Source organism: Myzus persicae, unplaced genomic scaffold (assembly GCF_001856785.1).
Source record: "Myzus persicae strain clone G006 unplaced genomic scaffold, MPER_G0061.0, whole genome shotgun sequence".
Taxonomy (NCBI): Eukaryota; Metazoa; Arthropoda; class Insecta; order Hemiptera; family Aphididae; genus Myzus; species Myzus persicae.
Genome location: NW_019103413.1, coordinates 228,895 through 247,154, shown reverse-complemented (window position 1 = coordinate 247,154; position 18,260 = coordinate 228,895). Strand labels below are relative to the sequence as shown.

The 18,260-nt window shown below is 29.2% G+C and overlaps 1 protein-coding gene across 3 annotated transcripts; it reads left to right on the top strand.

Moving 5' to 3' along the window:
- Positions 1-1,573: 1,573 nt before the first annotated feature.
- LOC111034458 (nucleoprotein TPR-like) lies at positions 1,574-17,049 on the top strand. Of its 3 annotated transcripts, none has more exons than XM_022315716.1 (37): positions 1,574-2,012; positions 2,088-2,280; positions 2,348-2,507; positions 2,675-2,849; positions 2,908-3,132; positions 3,753-3,898; positions 4,089-4,301; positions 4,369-4,449; positions 4,511-4,645; positions 4,786-4,848; positions 4,979-5,068; positions 5,150-5,437; positions 5,506-5,778; positions 5,840-6,023; positions 6,410-6,575; positions 7,176-7,446; positions 7,522-7,767; positions 7,828-7,994; positions 8,056-8,182; positions 8,314-8,490; positions 8,879-9,052; positions 9,149-9,316; positions 9,388-9,603; positions 10,163-10,361; positions 10,496-10,665; positions 10,854-10,952; positions 11,037-11,176; positions 13,660-13,825; positions 13,922-14,169; positions 14,236-14,443; positions 14,921-15,061; positions 15,489-15,654; positions 15,987-16,111; positions 16,195-16,288; positions 16,420-16,497; positions 16,690-16,758; positions 16,824-17,049. In XM_022315716.1, exons 1-37 carry the CDS (start codon positions 1,868-1,870, stop codon positions 17,012-17,014), a joined length of 6,177 nt encoding a protein of 2,058 aa, XP_022171408.1. In that variant the 5' UTR covers positions 1,574-1,867; the 3' UTR covers positions 17,015-17,049. The 3 variants fall into 3 exon arrangements, with proteins under 3 accessions (XP_022171408.1, XP_022171409.1, XP_022171411.1); XM_022315717.1 differs by having other exon boundaries at positions 1,575-2,012; positions 14,242-14,443; XM_022315719.1 differs by having other exon boundaries at positions 1,575-2,012; positions 15,489-15,633.
- Positions 17,050-18,260: the final 1,211 nt, after the last annotated feature.

Here is an 18,260-nt window from a genome sequence, read left to right as displayed (position 1 = left end):
AAATTAATCAATCTAACGTAACCTGATTAATTATTATTATATTCTATTATAGATGACCATAGAACAATAATAAGATCTGAATCAAGACCTTCAAGGATCTTCTAAGGAATTATAATATTATGTACTTATAGTGCCTTACTGGAACCAGACAATGAGTAAAATGTAATCTATGGTGTAGTCACTGCTGGCCATAGTTCCCATTCTGACTTTTCTGTTTTAAATTTTGTGCTGGAGCACTTGGCATTTGGATTTTGGGCGCCAGCCGCCAAGTGATTGGCCATGCTGTCACCATAAGCGCTAGTAAGCAGTTATCCTTATCATGGCAGTTATTATGATTCTTTGGACGACTGCCTGACTCACGACCTATACCGAAATAATTAAAGTTTGAAGACTCACAGCCGTGGAAAAAGACGCTAGCGCTCTCTATTATTACAATTTAAATCACGAACTAATTTGAATTTATATCGTAGATCACGAATTAAGATATATCTTGGGAGTTAGGACCTTAGGTATATCTTAATTCGTGTCGTAGATTCTATCCTACGATTTAAGATATGTATAAATACTTTAAGTACTTTAGGTACTTATTACTTAGCTGCATACAAAACTTTGTTATTTTGTATAACGTATGGTATTATTTCTACTACACTTGAGATTTGAGACTTCATAGGATATCTTAAAACTATAAAAAATATTTATTCAAATTGGAAAAATATAATACAATGAAGTGCTGCATTCCTTATTGTAAAACACTATACAAAAGTAGTACTTTTGGACTTTGGTATACCCAAAGCATCATTAGATTTGTGGAAAAATACACTAGGCATGAAATTGAATGAAAATGTTCTCATTTGCCAAAAGCATTTCAAAGAAAAGGATATTATTAGGACATGGATATCTGGTACTGAGTATATTTAATAGAATATCTTTTGGAAGAATATGGTTTCTCGTATGTTAATCGCTAAGTTTTATTTTAAGACTAATAAGTATATTGGTTGTAGTCAGGGACGTGTGCTCACGGGGGGGGGGGTGTCATATCCCCCCTATGAACTTTTTTTTATGAGTAATTTATAGTTCTTCGATAGTTTCGGTTTACTCAGAAAAAAATAGTAGTGTGTAGGTAGTTAGTTCATCCCCCCCCTACGAAGAAGCTGAGCACGTCACTGGTTGTACTGTTGTAATATATAGCTTGGTTATTATAATAAAATAATAAAATCTATATGACTTACATTATAATATTAAATTACTGTAAAACTTGTACAGTTTGAAAGTAGACTTTTCAATAAAATGTTTGGAAAATAGTATAAAATTGTTAAATTAAATTAGCAAAAAGAATTACAAAATTTAAAATAGAAAATTTCAAATTCATCAGGCAACCGACAGCGACACAGTAATTTAGTTTTCTCTCACAGAGAGCGCTTGCTGTAATTTCCAGCACCATGAAGAACTCAATTTGGTACTCACCTTATCATATGCCGTTGGGCAACCTGTATATTATCTTAAATCGTGCTCCGACTCGACGCGGCGATCACGTTAACCTAACCGTGATTGGCCGTTGATCTACCGTATTTCAGACTTGGTAGTTTGTAATCAATTTTCGTTTTCTATGTGTTATTAAGAACTGTTGTCTGTTGTCAAAACACTCAAAACTCACCCGTGATATTTTGCGAACTGTTTACTGTTCTGCAGCATGCAATAATCGTCCGTTGTGTGTTTTATCGACAACTCTGTTGCAGTACCGCAAAGGCAAACCAAGTCATTAAATGGCTTAAAAAATATTTTTAAATTTTTCATGCTTTAATATTTGAAGTTAGCGGTACTCCACTAGTGTTCGTAATACGTTAGGTTAGTTTAGGGTCGATACACGATGGTGAACGTAGCTAGTCTGGTCAACTCCATTCTGGCGGACGATGGTTACAACGCACTCTCCGATGACACCAAAAGCAAGTTTGAGCAATATTTACGCAACCCTACCACAAGCCGCAATGAAATCGGGACAAATACTTCATGTGGTAAGTATTTTTGGTTTATTGTTGGTAGTCTAATGGAAAAGATAATTTTGAGCTAGCGTCTGAGTTGTGCTTTAGAAACCAGAAACCAACCAGAAATTGATTTCGATATGCTCAACAACAGTACTAGCATTCGAGAAGCCAAGTTTTTGGAATTGCAAAAAGAAATCGAGGCAGTTAATGAACAGTTTAAAAACTCGTTGAAGCAAAAACATGATTTGATGCTACACAACGATTCACTATTAAAAAACTTACATGAAGCTGAAGTTAGGTAAGATGTGATAAAAATACTTTGAATATAAGATTATGTATATATTGATTTTGATTATTTTTTCTAGAGAAAGAATGACTAAAATGGATGATGGAATATTGCAGCTAAAAATCGATACCTTAACTGAAAGTTTATTAAAATGCACAAATAAATTTTCCATTCTTCATGCAAAGTATCATAAAGAAATAAATGAATTAAAACCAGATTTAGATGAAAAAAATGCAGAGGTAAAATCAAAAAGTTCTTAACATAGAATGTATAATTTTAAATTAATGATAAAAAATAACAGTGCTACTTAAATTCATTTTTAGGTCTTTAGATTTTCTATATTAGTTTATGAGTAATTGCCTATATGTTATAACTGTTATAAGTTATGTTGTCATGAATGTTTAAGGTTTTGGTGTTAAAGAATGAAGTTAATTTATTACAAATAAAATCTAAAAATCAAGAAGACACTATAAACATAATGAAACGTGAAATTGAAGATTTAAACCATTTACATGCCAATGAAATAGAAAAAATTAATAAAGAGTTAACTAATAATCAAACTTTAATGAATCATTATAAGGGTAATATTTTTAAAACTAATGTCAAGTATTTTTTTACTGTTATATCTTTATTTTTTAGAATGTTATGAAAATGAACTTGAGCAAACTAAAAATCTAACAATTAATATAATGGAGAATAGAGACTATGTAAGCAAATTAACATCAACCATAAATGATATTGAAAACAAATTCTCAACACTTTCAAATGATCATAAACAATACAAGATTGACTCTGAGCACACAATATGTGTATTAAGAAGCAAGTTAAATGCTTCAGAAGAAATAGTTAAGCAAATACTTCCTGGTAACTTATTTTAATATTCATCAACTAAATTTCCTCAAACTAAAATAATTATTTGTTTTCTCAAATATTGTTAAATCTACAGTCATTAAACAATGCATAAATATATGCTTGCAGACAGGAGTTATAAATCAAATAGTAAACACTGTCTTAGAATCTATAACATATTATACATAATATATACTGACTATCTTCTCTCAGATTTGTTTTCGGTTATACAACGATTTCATATCATTGAATTCAAATTTAACACAATTCTCTTTGCCACGAGTAAAGTAACCTGTTTCGCTCATGCAAACTGATGGCAGTGACTGTTACTAGGCCCCATTTCCCCCACTGTGCCATTTAGTGTTTTATTGTGGCATACTAACTATTAAGGATTGTGATCGTGTAACATCAACATGTCAAATGGGTGAGGAGTGATTGAAGGAATGATTCGAAAGCGATTTGGTTGGGACACGGGTTATTTATCTCTTGGCACGGAGTAAAGTGACCCTCAGAAATCTTATGTACAACAAAGCAGTATCTGGTTACCCATTTTTTTTTTTTAATTTTACATTGTATAATAAACCTGTTCAATTTAAATGTTGTACTTAATTTAAAAAAAAATAACTATGTTTTAGTTAATCCAGATAATTCAAATTATCTTATACATAAAGGAACAACAATTACTGACGTTTATGCTATTTATAAGGAGACATGTTTAAGCTTACAAGATACAACACTAGAACTTGAACATTGCAAGAGAAACTTTAATATTTTAGAAGAAGTAAGAAATTAATATAAATAATATACATATATGTATTCAATTATGGTTCAAATTATACTACTTTTTTACTTAATAATATGATATTTAACTAAATCATTTTTAATTTAATTTATTTATTAAACAATTAAAATATCTTGTTAACACATTTTTAAATAGTTCTGGTTATTAAAAATTATAATATTTGATGTAGCAAATTAAAAATGCTGCGCCCGAAGTTGATCAAATGGAGAAAGATTTGATTGAATCAAATGAAAAAGTTAAACAATTATGTGAAACTATTTCAAGATTGGAGTTGAAGTTGAAGGATGTTAATAATAAATTAGAACTATCTAATACTAAATGTGATCAGTTATCAAAAGATAATGAAAAACTTCATGCCATTGAAAACGATTTGAGCAACCAAGTATGATTTAAAAATAGGGTTTATTATTATAACATGTGTAACTTAATATGTTCTTCAATATTCTTAGGTGTGTTTTATATTGCGAAATAACCAGTGTAATACCCGTTTTGAAAATCGTAATGTTGGAATGGATATGAGTCCCCAATCAGTAAGTATTATTTTTACTATGATTATTAATATAAAGTTTTATAATACAACAATTTTTTTAGATTATTTCAAATAAATATGTTACATTTGAAAACATACAAGGCTTACAAAAACAAAACAAAAACTTACTAGAACTAGTTCGTTCTTTAGCTAAAGCAAATGACGAGCAAGATATACAATTAATAAAAGATTTAAAGGTTGGTATTTATTAAGAAAGATATTAATTTAAATTATTTTTATGAGGTGTATTTATACAAATTGTTTTAATAGTTCTGCTTATATTAATTTATGTTCTGGGCCCCTTAATGTATGTTAATTGTAACACCATTTATTTTAGGAAAAAATTAAGATCTTGGAAGATAAATTAGAAACACAGGCACAATTGATTGACCAACAAAAAGTTAGTACTAAACTATTTTATTTTACCAAAATGAAACATTTTATAGAATGTATTATACAATATAGTACATGTACTATGTAATATAACTCAAATTAAATAAATCACTTAATGTGTATTATTTTATGTTAAGGAAAAAATATCTGAAATTAAATCTTTGGAATTAGAGTCTAAACTAACTACACAGTTAAATGATGACGCGCAAATAAAAGTTCAAACTCCTGTAAGTAAATAACCTTTTTTTTTAAATGCAATACAGTATTATATTTTCTTCTAAATTAATTAAATATATATATATTTGTAGACCAAAACCACATTAGAAAATAATGATGAAGTCTCTAATCGGATGGAAGAAAATATAGAATATTTCTCTGTAGTTCGTAAACTGAATGCTGCCAACTGTACGATTAAACAACTAAAAGATAAACTTGAATCTTATAATGTTGCTCGTTCGCTGATGGACCAACATATACAAGAGTTGAATCGTCAAATAAACGAATTACAAAAAAAAATAAAAACCTCCAACATTCAGCATTCTAAAAATGCAGAAAACATTGACAACTTGCATGGTAAAATATTATCTTTGGAAACAGTAAGTTACTTTTAATTCTGAAGGTAGTAATTTCTCAAAATAGTAATAAAAATATTTGTAAATACTAGGAAAATCAAGAAGTGAAAATTGAAATAGACAAAATAAAAAACCAATGTAACATTTTAAAAAAAGATAACGATAGTATGTATATTTCAAACATGAATTATTCTCGTGAATTGAGACAAAAAGCAGAGTTGCAAAAAGAATTTGAGAGTACTTTAACTTCCCAATTAGATTCACTTATTATAAATTGGAATTTTACCTTAGCATATATTGCTGAAACTGATTATGATAAAGTAAAGTTCAAAGAAGAATATAAAAAATTGACAAAAACATTAAAGGTATTTTAAGAAATTTTAATATTATATTTGTAAATTTTATATTAACTTAAAAAAATTAAAGGATGTTAGAGATACTTTACTTCTAAAATTGGAAGCTATAGATGACTTAAGTACATTCAAAGAAATGTCTCGATCCAGAACCAATTCATTCAGTTTGTGTACGGATGAACGATCTAACTTCCAGAGTGTAGTTAATAAGCTTGAGCATGAAGTAAAAAATTTGAAATCGAAACTTAATGAAAGTGGTAATTATCATTTATTTATTTTAACTGTACCTAAAATATTTTATAAAATTATCATAAATTGAATCATATATTCTTTATTTAATCAATGGCATAACTATTCTCCAATTTTTTTCCATCTTAAACTTTCTCTAGTTCTTGACACTAAATTTAAATCTTCCCGTTATCCATTTTTCCTGGATCTATCCTGAAGTTTTTTTTCAAGGGTTTCTATTTTACTGTCGATCTTATAATTTAATTTTTCCTCATTATGTTTCCTAATCATTGTACCCTTTGTCTCTCTATGAAGTTCGTCACTTATGCTTAACTCCATTATACTCTATATTTCTCTATTGATCCATCTTTAAATTCTATTATTTACCTCTAAAATGTTTCTGCTTTTATTATAGACCAATTGAAAAATCAGTTAAAATCAGAATTAAATGTGACCAAACAACTTTATAAATCTTTAGAGGAAAATTTAAAAAAGATGAGTGAATATTCTTCACAATTAGAAAATGAACGTGAAATGAAAAAGAAAGAATACTTAGAAAAAGATCAACAATTAAACCATGCGTAAGTTGTTTGATTATACATACACATTTTTAGATAAATTATTTTATTTTGATAAGTGAAAATCATTCAATTATTGTTACTGTTTAATGTTTAGTATTAGATATCTGTAATCTACGTGTTTAACTATTATACCTTACTATGTTATTAAATTAAGTGAAATAGTATCTGTCTGTTTTGTCATGATTCGTATAGTGTTCACTGGACATACAAAATACCTTTCATTATATTGTAATCCACAAAATCTATACATGAATACTATAATATGCTGGTTTCCTTTCATTATAATTTAATTAATTATAATATGAAATAGTGTTGGGATAAGTTATTAGCTACTATGTTTAGGACAAAAACAATTTAAAATGTAATCAATGTTTATGAGTTAGATAGTAAGTCAAATTATACATGAATAATATGAATAAGTAGTTGTAACTAACATAGTAGTTGTGTTTGGCATCTTTGAATGAGAGGGCGTGTTTAAAATTAACTATACAAAATGCACTTCTTTCATATGCTATTTATATTAACATTCAAAAGTTCTATTAACGTCTTCTCTTTTCTCACAAAATAATAAAATTATAAAAAAATTTTAAATGTTTACAGTATGCAAGAATTAAGCGAGTTTAATTTATCTCAAAATGATAATATCAATAAGCTACAGAGTCAATTGTTAGAGTATGAGCAGAAATATAGTAAAATGTTAGAAGAATTAGAAGCAGCCAAAGACCATAGTGATGAACTATTAAAAAATATTTCAAAACAAAATAATACCATATTGTCACTTGAAGAAGAATTGAAAAAGTCTGTCAATGATAAAGATAGATTGGAAAAAGGCCTTAACCATAAATTAGCTCATTATAAATCTAAATTAGAAGTTAGTTAAAGTCCATAACAATAAAATATAATTTATTGATTATAGGTTATTACTAATGTTTTTGATAATTTTCAGAGATTAGATTCATTAGAACTATTTAATACGACTAAATCTGCAGAAATAGATCATTTAAAAAATCAAAAGGCTGCTATGGAAAAGTCTACTGAAGAATTAAAAGAAATGCATAAAACACAGTTGAACAAATTAGATGATGAAATAAATTGTCTCAAAGAAACAATTAAACGCTGGCAATTTGAAAATGAACTATTATCAGAACAATTTAAGACAAAAACTTTTGAACTTTTGGACCAGGAACGATTGGTAATGAAATAAACCAATCCATACTGTAAATTAAACTAATTTTATTTATTTTACTAATAGAATAATAGTAAAATATCAGACAAAGATGATAGTTTTAACAACACTTCTCTATGTACGAATAGTATTGATAAACAATTCACAAAAATGGCAAATTTGATTAATATCTTGAAAGATGAAAAAAATTCAATCATTTTAGAGTTAAATGAAACTGTTACTGAATGCAATAAGTAATGATTTTTTATTATTATTACTAAATTATAGATTACAATGTTTTATTAATAAATTTAGATTGAAATCTGATTTACATTACAAATCTAAAGTTGTTGATGACATGCAAACCCAAATGAAAGAATTAAGGCAGCTACATACATCTGGCTTAGTTATGAATAATGATCATTCAAAAATTTTAGAAAAGGTATGTATTAAGTGTAATAAATAATCTATTCACACTTTTTTTAATTTAATAAGCCTATAAAAAATTGTATATTAATTTTTTTAATTAAAACTAATTTGTTTAATTTTAATTTTCAACTTTTTCATGGTTAGATAGAGCTGAGCAATCAAATAGTAGAAAGAAGTAAGATGTTAGAAGAAGAAAATGTACTTTTATCCAGCCAACTTAAAGAGTTACAAGAATTAGACGCAAAAAAAACTGCTGAGATTTGTGCCTTAAAAGATGATTTGTCAGGAATGCAATCTGAAATTGATCAAAAATGTGCAGAGGTACTTATTATCTCAATTTTCATGAACTATAATAATTGTTATTTAACTAAAGTCACGATCACGAAAAGATAGACTTAGTCCCTACTACAATTATTAAGTAGTGACTATCAAAATCAGTCTGCGCACTTTTCTTAATTTTTGAATGATCCTATTTTACTTTTTTTTCTCATGCACTATGTTCCCGGAAAATAATAGGATATTATTGTATATTACTGAGAACGTGAGAACCCTGTCTTCAATAAGACTTGATCAGCTGCTCACAGCAGTGCTCACTTTTCTCCAACCCAGCTATACATTTTCCTTTAACTTAAAGGTTTATAATAATCCTTATCCTAATTAAAAAATTTACAAACCTAAATAAACTTGTTTTTCGTTGAATGAATTTAAGGTTATTTCTGTAACAAAAAACTTATCAAGATGGAAAGAAAGATCAAATGGTACTCATTCTGATGCAGAGTTTAAACAACTGTTAAATACATTGGAGCGAGAAAAGGGGAAAATGGCTACTGCTCTTGATCAATTAAAATCTATGAAATCAGATAAATCATGTCTTGAAGAATTGGTAATATACTAAATGATTAATACATTTTATTGAACTCTATTAAAGAAATAATTATCAACCTCATCATCATACAATTATTGTGTTCTGCATATTTAGTTAAAGAAGCTTGAAACTGATCATTCAGAAGAAATAAATACTGCAAAACAAGAAATAATTAAATTAAAAACTAAAATTGTTTCTACTAATAAAGCTATGGAGACGTTTAAAAATATTATCAAATCTTACAGACAAAAGTTATCAGATGTAGCATCCGAAATACATAAAGTTAGTGTTGCAAAGTTGTATTTATTTTAATTCTGGTAATTGTACTCAAACATTTGCTACTAACTTTTTAGGTAAAGGTATTGGCTAGACGTTATAAGCACCAAAGCGAAGAGTTGAATAATGCATTAAGTACTGAAAGAAGCTCATGGCAGACTAAATTTGATGAATTACAGCAAGGAGGAAGTAAGATATCTTTAGATCTTGATGAACGCAAAAAACTCATAGAACAAGGGAAACAAGAACAAAAAGCTGAATGTGAATCCATCATAAATGAACATAAGGCTAAAGTTAGTATTTATTATTTTGCTTCAGTATGATTTACAAAATAATCTGATTTTAAATTATATCAATATGCCTTTACTTACAAGTTTCCTTTTTATTAAATTTCTAATGGTTTTCACAGCAACAAACGCAGGGAACAGCTAATAATAATAATAATTTAAAATAAAATGTAATTATCTTATTTTAATTATGTACACAAATTGATATTAAACTTTTAATGGTTTTCATTTAATCAATTTAAACATATACAGTTATATCTCGATGTAGAGTGGCACTATTCCACAGATAATCGAGAGTTGACTGTATTGAAATTTAGCAATAGTGAAGCATTGCCAGGTCAGCTAGTTCATTATTATAATTTAAAATTCAGACAAAGTGTTATATCTTAGAGATGAGAAATTGTATTTATACATTTAAAAGAAATGCAAGTTGTTAAGATTTATTTAGTGTAATTTCAGCCACAGTTGATAACTTGTTGTAATGTTTATTTTAAAATTTGACTTTTTGGTATTACATTAAAACTGATTGTGTCATAATTGTACATTTATATATATTTTCTTGTAGGTTCTAGAAGCCGAAGCTGGTTTAAATGCTGCAAGATCTGAGGTAAAAGATACAAAAGCTAAAAGTGAAGATAAAGAAATGCGTGCGAAACAGCTTTTACAACATGTTAGAAGTAGGATTCAAAATCTTACAAGAGAACTTGATACTACTAAAAAACAACGTGATGGTTTAATTGCCCGATTGGATCAAGCAGAAATTGGTAAAGGCCTTTTCATTACACTATACATTTATAATTATAATATTTATAACTTGAGGTTAGCCTTAGTTAATTTGTATTCTTTTTTAACGTGCTAAATAAAATAAATTTAAATAATAATTTTATGTTTATGTCAGGTGGCCAAATGCAAGAATTTCAAGTTCAAATCTCTCGTTTAGAAGCAGAAAATCGCAAATTAACTACAGAAAAAGAACAAATCACAGCAGAAAAAGATCGCTTGTCTCTTGATATACAAATGTTAAATCATAGAGTTACAGCTTTAATGAGACAATTTTCAAATCAACAGGTATGTATATAGATATATTGTATGCTTTAATTATTCATTTTTACTATCACTGGTTTTTGTAGCTGAAGTTTTGATTAACAACATAATATTTATTAATTTTATACTTATAGTTTTGGTTTTAAAAAAATTAATACAATTTTACATAAAATTAACTTATAAAGTAACCCAATGCAATCTTTTCGATCTAGGTAAAACCATCTACGAGTACTGGTCCTGATAAACTTGCCATTGAACCACCTACAGCTAATATTAAACCCTTAGGACCTGCAGTGAATAAGCCACAAACTGTAAGTATACTTAATATAATAAAATATATTTTTTGTTTGACTTAAATTATACTAATGCATTCAATTTGTTTAAAATATTTTTAGGTACACCAGTCTGTTACTGTTAACCCATGGCGATCTGCAGCTGCAGAAACACCATTGGCTAGTATTAAGCCAATGACAATGCAACCTAGAAGTGTAGTAGTATTACCTACTAGTCAAACATCATCCACATCAAGCCAAAGGTACAATTCATTATTCAAATAATTGGTATCTTACTACATTAATTAAATTATTGTTCTCTGACCACTCTCTGAGAGTTTTTGCCGCCATTACTACACTTCGCCACCTTTCTCTATATTGGACTGCCTCTCACCAATCCTCAACTCCAAGAGTTTTTAGATATTTTCCACCATGTCAATTTATCTTTTCCTAGCTCTTCCTCTGAGTCTTTTACCTTGTGAACCACTCCAATGCTACTCTAACTGCTTCGTTCTCTTCTCACTCTGTGACCTACCCATTGTATCCTTTTGCCTTTAATGAACCTTGTTACTGTTGCTAGTTTCAACATATACTACAGATTTAGTTATATTTCCTCTGCCAGTTCCTCGTTGTTTCATTGATGATAGGTCCCCATATTTTCCTCAATACTCTTTTCTCAAAAGTCCTCTTCTCTGTTTGTTTGGTCATCATCTAAGGTTCGCAACCATACATGAGAGTCGGTCTTATAATAGCCACATACAATCTTATTTTCGTTTTCCTAAATACTGTTTTAGATGTAAAGAATTTTGTCCGTTCATAGAACGCTTCTTGGGCTTTATTTTTCCGAATACTTATTTCTTTTGACCAGTCATTCTTTGTGCTTAACGTCCCTCCTGAATATTTAAAATCGCTACATTTTTCATAATTTACATCTTATTGGGGTCCTCCCCACTGTCAATGAGTTCTATTATCTTTGTTTTCTTAGTATTTTCACCACATATATTCTTCGCTGCTTCTTCCAGCACTCTGACCTCATTAGCTGTGTCTGCAAGTAGATTACAGCGTGCAGCTCTTCGCCTCCATATTTTATGAGTTCTGCTGGGACATTATCGGTTAGGTTAGGTTACCTGGCACTTTCCAAATGTTCACTTCTTCTAAACTCACACTCTACGTGTGGCTCTGCTGTATCATATTCAGTATGTACTATTACTAGCTGAGCTAGCATCGTACTATTTAGTAATTTTTCATAATATCCTTTCCATCTTGGTCTCTGATTGCATTCCATATTAGGTTGAATCTGAAACAACTTAAACTGTTAAATGACTCTAAAAAAGTTTCTACTTTTCCCTTGTGTATGGTCATTCTCTACAGTCAGTAGTATATTGCTAGAAAATTTTCTTTTTTCCCTTTGAAGAGTGATTTTACAGATTTTCCGTTCCTGTATAAAAACTTCTTTAGTCGTAAGAGCAGGGGCGAAGGGGGTGACCCCCCCCCCCCCTTCGAAGTGGGCTAGTCCTAAATTCCAAAGGATTAAAATAAATGTTACTACACTCAGTACCTGAATTCTGTGTAAATAAATAATATTTTTACTATTTCGTCTCCACCCCATAGTCAAGGTCTGGAGACACCCCTGCCTATGAGTGTTGTTCTTAATAAAGTTGTCTTTTGCCTTAAGACTCTTAGTAATTCTACAAACATCAATATACCAGATGTTTCTTGGCCTTTTTTAGCTTACCAATACTTTTGGGTTCTGCTTTTTTAACAGCATTGCTCAATTTTCCCAATTCAATTCATTTGTACATTATTTTCTTTAAGATTCCTTATGACTTCATTCCTCACATTTTTATCTCTGAGTGACTAAATTAATTCTGGTCCTCATGTCTTGGTTTAATTTTGCTCGAATTTTTAACTTTGATCTGAGTTTGGCAATCATTAAGTAGTGGTCCGTGTCATAATCAGCGCCTTTATGGCTTCTTACATTGCAAGTGATACCAACAATATCTAGCCTGTATAAGAACATGATCAATTTGGTTCAGGGTTTTGCCATTTGGTAACTTCCACGTGGCTTTGTGAATATCCTTGTGTGGAAACATAGTATTACTAACAGTCAATCCATTTGATGTTGCCAATGATATAATTCGCTAGCCATTGTCATTGCTGTGACTATGGAAATTTTACTTTCCTATATAAGGAAAATACATTGAGTTCCATCTGCATTTTGCATTCAAGTCACCTAATACAATCTTTATCACTTTTCCAGTGATACTCTCTTTTGTTCGGTCAGTTACAATAGAAGACATATTTTACTTCTGTTGGTGCATGTCCGTTTATTATACAAATATTAATTGGGCTAGTGTCGATGATTAATATATACTAATGTCCTATAAACAGCAAAACCGTTACCAAAATAATGCATATTTTCTATTCCAGAGAAAAACATTGTGTATTCTCCAATCGTTAGTTGCCTTACTCCTGACCACCTTATTTCTTGTTTGGCTTGCATCTGTCTTGTATAAACTCATAACATTCTATGTCGCAATCTTAAATTTAGCATTCCGTTTCCATAACCTAATCTTAAAACCATATAATCTTGTCCGAAGCGTAGGTGTAGTTGGTTTCATAATAAAGTTCTTTTTACCAGGTAAGGTTGTTAGCCCTAGTTTGTAAATTATACTTATTTAAAAATAAAGAACATATTGTGTCATACTTATAGTTAACACATAAAAATTACATTTTAATATTTCAGTTCAATTAGTGGAACTAGTAGTAGTACAACTATTACTGTTCATCCACAACAACCACAGTCTGTTGATATCAGTAGCAGTGGAGGTAATGCTTTAGACTCTTCGGAAGCTAATAGCACAGCACAAAGCCGTCATTTAACAAGCAGTACTTTAGTACAACACGTTGAAGTACATTGTTTATTTTTATAATATAACAACTTTTATATACATATATACTATGTGAGTATGTATTTATTATACATTTGATAATTTTGAACGTTTTAGGGTTCTGAATCAACTCCAACAGTTTCTGATTCTAATGAAACTACTGCTGCTACTCCTCCATCAATCTTACCACTTCAACAGCTGATAGGTAGTGCAGCTGCTCCAAGTGTTACTGCTGCACAAGCAAGTCCTGCCATCAGTATAGCTTTGGTAGTACCGCAGGGCAGAGAACAGGTACAAACAACTGTGTCACAACCAACTACCGTATCTGTATCAACAGTGTCTCCTTCACAAAGTCAAATAGACAGGTGAAGGATATTTAATAATTTAAAAAATGTGTTTTGAATTTCATTTAATGTAATAATGTATTTTAGATACAGTGTGCAAAATGAAAATAGTCAGGCTATGGAAAGTAGTAACAGTAATATTGCTAGTTCTTCAGCTCCGGGTCCTTCGACCGAGTCAGAACCATCAGTTGTCACTGCTTGTACTAGTGGACCTAGCTGCTCCTCTCTTGACACTACAACTCACTCTAACAGTACTCAAAGAAAACGAAAAGCAGATCTCCTCGTGACTTCATATGTAAATATTGGGTTTACTGTTAATTTGAAAATAATTGTATGAAAATCAATAATTCCATTTGCTTGTAGTTAATATTTCAAAAAACTGATTATAAAGTAGCCTATAAAAACACAATTTTATGAAAATCTTACAAGTTCTATGTTGCACGCACTATGTATGACAACAATTACTTAAGTACATGCACAATAGCAAACCACCTACACTCCTCAACTGTACACACTGCCACTCTTGCCCAAGTGGGAGAATTTCAAAGTTTATATGATAGATCATGGTAACTTACTGTTACGTGTGCAATAGTCTAGAACATAAGTCATGGGTTAAAATCCAGTGTGTATTTTTTCATTTATTTCTTGATATCTCTTCGAAGATTGAACACATCTCATGTAGCCATGTCAGATTGAATATTTTTTACTTGATGTTTTATTATATATCATCTGTCGTACTGCGCTTCATTACACAATTTATTTTATATTTTAGATGAAAAGATCTAAATCTTTTATGCCTAGAGAAGAAACCCGTAGAGAAATGGAATATGAAGCACCAACATCCTCACAAAGAGATTCAGAAATTAGCAATTCATACATTGGTCCAGAGAGTAATCCACAAGATAATAATAAAGTATGTGCACTTCTAACTCGTTGATGATAGATTAGTCTCTTATAGTATTGAAAGACTAAAAATGACACTCAAACCGATAAAAGATGGATGAAATTATATTTATACATTTTTTTAATTATAAATATGTTAGTGGAAAGAAACATACCTACACAATTTAAGAATACAAAATATGTACACGAATGTATTTGTCAAACATGTTAATGCACTTGGCATTTAGAATTTCAATTATGTGTCATACACTTCTTAAAAGCTAATCTATATTTGAAGACTTGAAATTTATAGAAATTATAGTGATTTAATATTGTGATTTGTTTATGATAAAATTACGATTTTATTTCACTCATAAAACTAATAGATTTCTGGGTCTGTAATTATAATTTAAAATTAATTATTAGTTATATTTTGCATTTTAATTGATGTTTTTTAGGAAGTTGAAGCAAGTACAGATATGGAAGTGACTAGTGAAGCAACACATGAAAATAATGAGGTTGACCTAACAAGCCAAGAATGTACTGCTGACACAAATAATATGAATGAAACCAATGATATTCAAAATGAAGAAACAGAACAAAGTACCTTTTCAATTTTATTAAGTATTTACAGCTTATATTATTATATTTTTTGCTCACTAAATTAAATTGTAAGTCCCTTTTGTTTCACACGTTTTCAAATTCCTTTTATTGTACATGTTCATTCTACTAATTACAGTTTCAACCATCTTACAGACAGAATGATGTCCATGGGTTAAAATGTATACCACCATTTATTATTCTAGCCATATTATTTTGTTTTTCAGTCTGTATTCCTACTTACATAGTTAAGCTTATTTCTGTAATTTATTATTAATGGAACTACCACTTTGCATTTATGAAGTTATGTATAATATAATGCTTGTAATAATAAATATAATTTCATGTTTTTTTAGTAACTGGAGAAAATACACCAGAACATTCTTCAAATGCTGAAGCCACTGCTATGGCAATTGTTGAAGAAGACTCGCCAGAAATTATTCACTTTCAAGAATTTCAAAATACACCTGTTTCTTCAGCGGTAATAACTTGATATTTCTTGACATAGCCTTGATTTTTGTTCCGATCAATAATTATTGTTTTTAAAATAATATATATTTACAGAGTTGCGAAGAGACTAAGAGTACTGATAATGTAACTTCAGATGCTGAATCAAGACAGAATGAAAGTGATTCAACTCCAATTGAACATCAAGCCGGTATGTATAATTATGTACCAATAAAGCCAATGATTAGTCATTGTTATTTTACTGCAATTTAAATGTATTTAAAATAAAAACAATCATATTCTACTAAAATTACTAAATAGTAAAATTAATTTTTTATAAAGGACCCTCAAGCGATGCCTCGGACACTGTTGGAGTTTCTCAATCAACTGAAAACGTAGAAACTGACACACTTGATTTAGGTAATTTTTGGATTTTATATTTTTGTGTATTTCATTTGGCTTAAATTTGATAAACTATTTCTATAAATATTTAAGTTTTTTTTCATAACTTTATAAATTGTTAAATGAATAATGAATCATCAAGTATTGTTTTATATTTAATTCTTAAAAAAATATGTATCTCGAAATTAAAATTATTAATCAATGATTTAGAACAAGAAACAGTTGAAATTTTATCATCTGAAAATGAAGAGGAAGCCATTGAAATTAAATCAATTCATGGTACTAACATCTAAATGTGTACTTTGATGCAAAAAGTTGACTTAATTTCTTATTTCATTGTTCAGATATTGAAGAAACTCAAAATGATGATAGCCCTGATCAAGATCATGATCAGGAAATAATATCAGTCTCCTCTTCGCCCAGTAAAGATAATGAAGCTGTTCGTGAGGAATCTCCTGTTGCTGGGCCGAGTGGTGTGACTAGTGACTCATCAGCAAATGAACGCAAGCCTATAACATGGAATGAATCACCGTGAAAAGCTAAAAACATTTATTAAAAGCTTTAAAAATGTTAACTGCTCATACAACTAATAATGTGTATATTAACAAATTGTGTGACTCATTTTTTTAATAGTTTTTTTTATTATTAAGCAATAACAAAATAAATATAAATATTTAATTAGATTTTAATTAAAATATTATACAATAATGAATAAAGTGTATTTTACTTTTACTCTATTATTATCCCTCAATCCTTGTCTTACCTGCATAAAGTACACTTGAATAAGAATGTAAATTATATTATAATATTAATGTATTATAATAAACATTGTCTTATTTTAATTATAAATACAGTAAAGAAGCTATTACAACTTTTTTACTACATCATTAATTACTTCTTAATTTTATGTATTTGTTCTACAACCTACAACATTGCCTGAAAATATTTGAAATCTATTGAAAATTATTATGTAATGATTTAAATGTAGTAGAGTCACAACCCGCATAGCTTCAATTTCAGCATTTATGTTTTGAAATATTTTATTTTATACCACCAAATTGTCGAATGGTTTCATAGTAATAATTAAAACCACAATTATTTTAATCAATCGCATTATGCTTGGGGTATATCATACAAAAAAGTCTTTCCTCACTTGGAAGATAACTTCAAATTGCAGTCATAATTTATTCCAGTAAGTTTTGAAACACAGGTGCATCTCAAGCATGCAGCAATTCAAAAATTGGGTAAGGACGAGGTATTTATGTTGCAACTTGGCAACGATTCAATAATCAATGATATCTGTGTATTTTTAAATATTCAAAATGATATCATAAATAACAGGAAATTAAATGATTTCAAATAAATATATGCAGTATAACAACAAGAAAAATGTGCGTAATCTACTATCGCAACCCAATTAAATCGATAATAATGTACATACAATGCAAGGTTTCTAGATAATAAAAATACTATAAACCATGAACTAAGATATCTTAGTTCATGCTTACAATGTACATTCGAGGGTCTAGACAGTATGAAAGGAATATAACATAATATGTACATACTACATACATATATATTTATCAAACAAGCGTATTGCATTTTATGTTGTTTTCGAGTAATCGGCTATCCCAAATTATCACACAATTAAACCGATAATGATTTATAATGTAAATAAATGTAAATATATATTTTTTTTGTATACACATAAGTACGTAGATGATTTCGCGGGAGACGGTGGATAATCGTGAGTACACTGTATTTCATTGTACCTATTCAAC